The sequence below is a fragment of the Polistes canadensis genome, unplaced genomic scaffold, assembly GCF_001313835.1.
Source record: "Polistes canadensis isolate GaletaPanama2010 unplaced genomic scaffold, ASM131383v1 scaffold_320, whole genome shotgun sequence".
NCBI lineage: Eukaryota > Metazoa > Arthropoda > Insecta > Hymenoptera > Vespidae > Polistes > Polistes canadensis.
In genome coordinates, this window is record NW_014569867.1 from 113062 (window position 1) to 121960 (window position 8899).

At 29.1% G+C, this 8899-nt stretch overlaps 1 protein-coding gene across 5 annotated transcripts in view; it reads left to right on the top strand.

The window, feature by feature from the left end:
• LOC106791574 (transient receptor potential-gamma protein) overlaps positions 1–8899 on the top strand; it is an 88422-nt gene that overhangs the window by 68938 nt on the left and 10585 nt on the right. For all 5 annotated transcript variants that reach the window (XM_014757276.1, XM_014757277.1, XM_014757279.1 and 2 more), the window contains 4 exons: positions 955–1085; positions 3638–3872; positions 5852–6000; positions 6377–6572. In XM_014757276.1, coding sequence (XP_014612762.1) covers positions 955–1085; positions 3638–3872; positions 5852–6000; positions 6377–6572 — 711 coding nt within the window. The remainder of the gene's footprint in view (positions 1–954; positions 1086–3637; positions 3873–5851; positions 6001–6376; positions 6573–8899) is intronic.

The following is an 8899-nucleotide window of genomic DNA, read 5'->3' on the forward strand; positions in this document are numbered from 1 at the left end:
AATTTTATTTATTATATTACTTATGATTATAATTTTAATAATTATATAAATAACATTGTATTTTTTAAATTGAATATTATTTCAAGTGATAGAGAGAGAGAGAGAGATGAAACATGATTACGTTATATTCCATCAATTAGAAATTCAAGATCTCAGTTTAGAGGAATTTCCACTTTAGGAGAGATAGAGACCTGAATGAAATTATTCGTAAAGACGAGAACTATCTGAACATTCCTTATATCCAGTCTATCTCTATAGTGAGAAAGAGAATGAGAGAAACATATAACAGCAACGACACACGAAGTGTTTTCCTAGAGAGTGGCAAACAATATGCACGAAAGATACAAACCTTTGAATATTCCCACGAGTAATTGCAAATATTCAGTGCAGTGACACGAGAAGAAAACAAAGTTTATGTATGCCATTGTGTATTAGAAAATAGTTATATTCTCAAGAGTTAGTAAAATAGTAACACGCATAAGTATGAAAAGCAGAAAATAAATATAAATGTCAGAATTTTGTTAGAATTTATTGTTGCTTATTGTAATGTGGTGTGTGTTATAAAATTATATTAATTTAATTATTACATTATTTAAATGTTATATATAACTGTTTATTATATATACATAAAAATAAAAAAAGAAAAAGAAAGTGAGGTAAAAAGTGTAAAAATTATTACACTATTTAAATGATATATATATATCAAAGTTTATGAATATAAACTATGATATATATGTATAATATATATAAAACTATATATACTATATGATATAATATATATAAAATAGTTATATATATTATATCATATATAACTATTTATTATATATACATAAAAATAAAAAAAGAAAAAGAAAGTGAGGTAAAAAGATGATGTTTTTTTCTCGTTAGGAATATATAAAAATAAAAATTTCGTACTACCATATGAATTTGTCATTTTCTTTCTGTTCATTTCAGAGGCACAGCATCCACGGAATGATGGAGGAGGAAAACGTGGTCAGACCTCACCAGGAAATGACGAGTCTTTCTATGCAAGAGAAAAAATATTTGCTTGCAGTAGAACGCGGTGATGTGGCATCCGTAAGAAGGCAAGTTAAGACATTTTTTTCAACAGTGAATCGTTTCTACTTCCTCTGACAACTAACTGTTCTATATTTTTTCTACAAAATTTCTATTTCATCTCAGTTCTTTCGTACATTTTTATATTTTTTTTTTTCAGAGAAGAGTAAAAGAAAATTTGTCAAGTACAGTTTTAACGTTCACTCGTATAATCTTTTCTCAAGCGTAATTATAATTATGAGAAACAATAAAACAACACCCCATACACAAAATCTTTTAAATATAATGCACTTATATTATTATTATCAACATAGAACACAGTATACGGGGTTCTAAAACTACTGATTATAATTTACCGCTTCCGGTAAATTATTCTGTCACGTAACATCGTCCCCAGAGAACACCACCACCACCACCACCATCACCACTACTACCACCATTACAACCACCACGGACGATCAATTTACATAGTCCGATTTTCCTCTATCTTTTCCATTGGTCGGACCAGTGAAATACGTTTTCGAATTGCATGCCGAATCGTCTTTTTTTTTTTCATCTCTTTTTCCTTTTTTTTCTTTTTTAATGTAACGTTTAAAAAAAGAAAAACAAAAAGAAACCAAATCGAACATTTTATTCGTTATTACACCCAACGGCTAAAGGAATTTTATCATACCTCGTGTGTTACGAATGAAATTATTATTATATGTTTTTTATTACATAACTTTTTTTTTTTTTAAAATCTACACTCTTTAAACGCGCGTTTCAATTATTTTTCTTCCGCAATTTTTGTTTTATTAAATTGGTATCTCAATTCGATTGGTCATTTGAAATAAAAAAAATATAAAGCACAGCAAGTTATCGAAATGTCAGTCAAAGTGGAATTTGAATGATTTTATTTCGTTAAGAATAAATTTATATAAAATACCTATTTCTTTTTTTTTAAATCTTATTCCTCACAGATTGTCCTCGTATGCACGTATCAGTTTTGTTTTATTTTTTTCTCTTCTTCATTTCGTACAAGAGGACAGTTCAGCAAATGATCGTACATTCCCTTTTGCAGTTTTCCTCATTCTCTTCCTCTCATACATGCAAGCAAGCTTTCATTTTAAGTTAGTAGATGTGTAATACGAATCACATGGATACACCTAACCCACCCCCTTTCAATACACTCTTGCGTATACCACCCTGTGAAATTAAGGATTCGATTGTTCCCTCGTTATCTCTATTTGTGAACATGCTCGTGTGTTTCTCGTGCACACTTATATACACAAAAGCGTTGACACGTTCATGAGAGGACCAGAAATCTTTCTCTTACACATATATACACATACACACACTCTCTCTTTGTATTCTGTCAACCGTATAATCCGTTGAAACGATCCACCATAAAAAAGAAAAAGCAAATCATTGGTGGTTTTATCATCATTCCTTGCAGCAGTATTTTATTATTTTTTTTAATAATTAAAATTAATAAGAAGGGGGAGGAGGAGAAGGGGGGAAAGATTAATGTAAGGATCAATTTATCTTCCTCTCTCGTTTTTTTTTTCTTTTCTTTTCTTTTCTTTTTATTCGACTTTTTCTTCTTCATCGTTTCTTTTATTTTATTTTCCATTGAATTTTTCTACCCCTCTTCTCACCTTTATTTCTTTTCCTTTTTTTTAATCTTCATTTCTCCTGTTACGAGGATAAAGGTTTTAAAAGTAATTAGCCACCGAAGGGTTTTCAACATTTTCTCATCTTCGAGAGCTTTCTTCTTCTTCTTCTTTCGCCACGTTGGTGAATAAAATCAAGTGTCACGTGGCTTACCACCATTTCGTCTTTGGCTATGACAGGAACATTAATTATTCTTGGGACAAGGTCGAACTTAAAATGAAAGAACGAACTTCGTGAACTGAGCTTTCAATAATCATTTACGGCCTATCTATTCGTTTTAAGGCAATTAGTAACGATTAAACTGCATAACGAGCTTTTCTAATCCACGCAATTTCATTTTTTCAAAGCTAAAGTTAAAGATAATGAGATATAATTATTTAGAAACAATTGCAAAAAGGTAATAGGAAAATTTCTTAACAATTTAAAAGGAATAATAAAATATATTTTAGATAATTAAATATTCTGATAGCATAAAAATGATATCACAAACAATCGAACGACAAAATTCTTTTACTTTTATTATATTAAAGGCTAAATTAAAATAAAATATATAATATATATATTATTAAATTATTAATAAAAATAAAATAAATAATATATATATTATTAAATTATTAATAAAAATAAAAATATTCGCGTGCGTGTTATTTAAATGAATATTTTTGAAAAAGAATTTTACACAATAACAATTCGTTATGCAGTTTCCAAAATTAAATGCACATTTGATTCAATACCATAATATTTTACTGATTTATTTTCAATCTTTTCATTGATGTTACAATTCTTTAATATTTTTACTTTTGTAATCTTTATTTTTCTCAGCTTTATAAGCCAAGAGTGGAATAACTTGGTTTACATTTGAATAATTTTTACTTAAAATTATTTCTATTAATAATAATAATATTATTCTATATTTGTGTTGTTAAAGAATGCTTCAAAGTGTACACGAGACAGAATTGAACATCAATTGCGTGGATCCTTTAGGAAGATCAGCTTTATTAATGGCAATTGATAATGAAAATCTTGAAATGGTGGAATGGTTGATCGAACACAAAGTTGACACGAAGGATGCATTGCTTCATGCAATTTCGGAAGAATTTGTTGAAGCTGTCGAAGTACTTCTTGATCACGAAGAAATTTATCATAAGGATGGTGATCCCCATGTACGTATCGATTTATTTATTATATCAAATTTTTGTTTCTATTTCTATCTTTGTTTCATACACACACATACACACATACACTCATTCTTTTTCTATTTTATTTCGAAGAAAAAGGAAAAAGTTAAGCTTTTAAAACACTCTCGAAACTACAAATCACATTGGTCTTCAGTAGGATGTTAAAAGTAACAAGAAAAAAAAAATAAAGTACTCAAAGTTTCGACGCATATTTTTGACCAATAATGTTTGCGCATTGAAACACAAAACACACACACGTGTAATTATTAAAGTTTGTAGAAAGAATTGTCGAAGTTTTTTATTATATTATTTTTTTATCATTGAGATATAAAATTAGTAATTTTGAAAATTATCAAATTTTTTATTAATAATTTCCATCACATTATCACACGAGTTTTTAAAATAATATTAATAATAATCATTAACAATAAATAACCTATATATATATATAAAAAAATGAAACAATCATATTACCAATTATCCAAAATTAATAATAATTAGAAACTTTTGTATAAAATAATTTGTGTTATACTTACAAAATATTTTTTTACAATATCCTCCTATCCCATAGCTTACAATTGAAGGAACGTAAATTTTTTTGGGTATCGAATAAATCGAAACAAAATTCGTAAAAGAGAAAGAAAGAGAGTGAGAGAAAGGAAAGAGACGAAGATAAAGGGAAAGAAAAAGAAAGAAACATATATATAAAAACGATTACAGTCACGTACGAGGGGGTAATGAGGAGAGCACGTGCGATACTCTCTCTCTCTCTCTCTCTTTTTTTCGTTTGATTTTTTTGGGATTCGTGCTTCATAGCTTTATTCGATCCTCGTGCTTGGTATACCGATTAACTTATCTTTCAATCGAAACTACAATTTCGTTTATTTCTATCATCCTCTCTCCTTGTTTCCCTCTCTCTTTCTCTCTCTCCCAATTTTTTTATCTTTCATCTATTATTCTAAGAATACATAGAAGAAAAATGAATGATTGAAAGAAACGATTAATGATTTAAATTGTAAAATTTTGTCAAATTAAATTCTGTCCTTTTTGAGAACAGACGTGCAATTCGTAGATACCATTAGAGATAGATAAAAAAATAAAAAAAGAGAGAGAGAGAGAGAGAGAGAAAGAAGGAAAGAAAATTTATAAGGGAAAGAAAGAAAGAAAAAAAAGAAAATGATATAAAAGAAATTCGAGTAAATTCTGGTTGAAAGTTTAATCGGCTTTAACGAGGAATCGGCTTACGATAGAAGTTCGTCAATGATACCTCACTTCTCCCCCTCCCCCTTTCCCATCCTTCTACTCCTCCTTCTTGGAAAAAGGATGAGATTCGGAATTAGAAACGAATTCATTATGTCTTCGAAAATTGGATGGTTACGATGAAAGCTATTCCTCGTTTGGTATCGCGTCTAATTAATATACCGATTTATCACATTACCAGATTTTATTCACCTTATACATTTTTTTTGAATCTTTTTATCTGACCGTCAGATAACGAAACCGAAAGGTTTGATATTTTTATTTTTTCTTTTTCTTGATTTATATTCTCTCAAGTATTTAATATAGAAATCTTTGATCTGTCGTGCAAATTAATTCGGTGGATTAATATTTCTAATTTTGTTTTGGTTTAATTTTTGGTAATCTTTCAATAGGACAAGGTTTGACATATGCGAGATGTTTTTGATTATTTTTAAAGATTAGACAAAACAAACTCGTAGGAATTAAATTTTGTTTGAAGTGGATCGTTTGAAAAATAAAATGCATCGAATTGAATTTTCACGACTGATTATTAATGTTCGCGTTGATATAATAAAGCTACGTATTTTAGTCATAGTTTCTTTTTTTTTTTGTTTTTGTAGTTTTAGTTATTATGTTTATTAATAAGTTTATTATAATTCATATCACGAATTAGTCAGATTTATTTTCACGAAAATAATATTATAATAATATGCCTATGGAAGCAGAGCTGGGAAGCTCTACCACCGGATACCGCAACTTTCACACCGGATATAACACCATTGATTCTATCAGCTCATAGAGACAATTACGAGATCATCAAGATACTTTTAGATCGTGGATCAACTTTACCAATGCCTCATGACGTTCGTTGTGGGTGAGTCATATTTTATTTCATTTTTTTTATTTAATTTTTGATTACCTTTTTTTGATATCAAAACAGAATACAAACAAACAAACAAACTTACGTAGAACAACCAATCGAATTGATCGAATGAAAAGAAATTAAATACAATTTCCAAATTGTATTTTACAATTAAATTATTTTACAAATAAATTCTAAATGCCAAATTGTATTTTACAATTAAATTATTTTACAAATAAATTCTAATGTTCAAAATTGTATTTTATTTCTTTTCCAACGAAGAAAAATAAGTGTAGACAAGAAATAAAAAAGAAGAGGAAAGGAAAGAATGGAAAAAATAATTATAAGAAAAAAAAAAAAATATATATATATAATATCATTGATTCAGGTGTGACGAATGCGTGACGTCCAGACTTGAGGATTCCCTGAGGCATTCAAGGAGTCGAATAAATGCCTACCGTGCCCTGGCATCACCCTCTTTGATAGCATTGTCCTCCAAGGATCCCATTCTGACAGCCTTTGAACTTTCCTGGGAATTACGTCGACTATCTTTTCTCGAGCACGAGTTCAAGTGCGAATATCAGGTAAGATAAAGGATAGGAATAAACTAAACAAGTGAATTCTTAAAGATACAAAGTAAAGAACAAAAGGAAACAAAAGAAAAAAGTAACATCACCTTTGACAACTCTTTCATTTTCTCTTTCAACCAAATCAACCCTAAAACCTGCTTTTATTCCTTTTTATTTTTATTCCTATCGAGAAATATAGAAAAAAATATATTGAGACAAATATTTCACGTTCGTATTTTATGATCTTATTGGAATACAACAACAAGAAATAAATAAATAAAAAAAAGGGAATTGAACAAATGCAGGATGTTGTTTAACATAACAATATATGTTGCATACATACTTCTTATATATTAGTTTATATAAATATAAAGTATATATATATTATATGTGTGTAAATATCACAAGCGTATTATACGGTGAGTTTTATTTTATGGTTAAAGGGTTAATTTTACGAACAAACGTTGAAAGGACATTTTGTTTTTTAATTCTTTCGAACAACTGCCACGAGTCGATCCTTTTTTTTTTTATTTATCACCTTGTGTGTAAAAATGCATTAAATTAAAAATGACCAATTAACCTGTGACAATTTAATTTACATTTTATTTTCTTTTATTTCCTTTTCATAAGGATTTCATTTCTTTTCGTTTATCTTCCATTTAAATTCGTGTTAGGTTGTTGATCGAATTAGAAAAAAGAAGACAGAAAAATTGATATAGAAAAAATAACTCTATCGAACCAATTGATATTTTTTTACTTAAATTTATACAACGAGTAAAAAAAGAGTAATATATACTTACAATCAAGGACGACTCGATACCTTCTTCCTTATTTTTTTTATTTTTTTATTAACTTTTTCTTTCATCTTAAATCCAAGTTTTTCTTGTCGAGGTCAAGCGTCACCGCACGTGCTATGAAATTGCACCTACCTTTCTTTTTCTCTTTCATTCTTTCTTTCTTTTTTATTTCTCTCTCTCTCTCTCTCTCTCTCTTTCTTATTCTTAAGTGGCGGAAGTTTAAGAGGAGCTCGCCACGAGCCGGCAACTTTTGATTTATGCTTCTATAAATCAAGTACCACGAGTAGAATACCAGCAGGAGGCTGCCGACGAAAAGTGAAGTGCTTTATAGTTTCCATACTTTGCTCTTTTTTTTTTTTCTTTTCTTTTTGTTCACACATACATACATATTCTAACAAAGTGTACCCCACATACATATGTATACACGTATATACACGTGTTGAAATTCATCGATCTTTCCAACATTTTATGCGTACCCTTTAAACTCGTGTCATTCCTGCAATCCCTTTTTTTTCTATACGAGAAAAGTAATAGAAAACAAAAAAAAAAAGAAAGAAAATACATTCATGCACGTGTGCAACATACACGTGAAAACGAATGAACGAATAACAAAAAGGAAGAATACAAAAAAAGAAAAAAAATAAGAATAAGAAGAGGAAGAAGGAATAGGTACACTGATTAAGAAAGTACAAACTGACCTATAAACTCGCGATGGGGGAAATAACAAACGTGTAAATGTGCTTGCGACACAATGATGAAGAGAAAAGACGTGTTTACTGGAGCAGCAAATCGAGACTCGAGCAACGAACAGCACATCGTACAAATGCACACATACACACATATATATACATTTTCCCAATACCATACCATACCATAGAATTTTCTTCCCTCTTTCCTTTGTGTTTTCTACACGAAAGTTTCTTTCTTTATTTCTTTCTTTCATTCACTTTCTTTCTTCAACTCGTCTATCAACGCTTCGATACGCTTAGTATTCCTCTTGTATAGAAATGTATATATATGTGTGTGTGTGTATTTGTTCGGTGTATTCTGAATTTTTCATCAAAGGATCTTTATAACCGAGTTTATTAAACATTTACGAATCCTATTTTTCGTATCGTTCTATCGTTTCTTCACCACCCACCCACCCACCCACCTCTTCCTACCTTTGTTAAACGTAAATTATCTTTGTAATTGTATTATTTGTTCACTTTATTTCTCCCACCGGTCAATATTATCTTATATTATCTTGAACTTACTTTATTCCCCCTTTTCACAACGTGTTAATGAAAATTCTTTTTATTTTTTCTTTTTCTTTCCCTTATATTATAGAATGTTATTTTCTTAAAAACAAAAAAAAGGGAATTCATTCAGGATAATTACTTCAAATGTTTTATTCATGCAATTTCGATGAATAAATTATTTCAATTGAATTGAAGAAAATAATCTCAACCTATATTTTAAATATTGGTATTTTTTTTTTGGATCAGATGATTGTGTGTTGTTGGTGATTATCTAAGAGAATGAWATTGGCCATGGTGGTGGTGA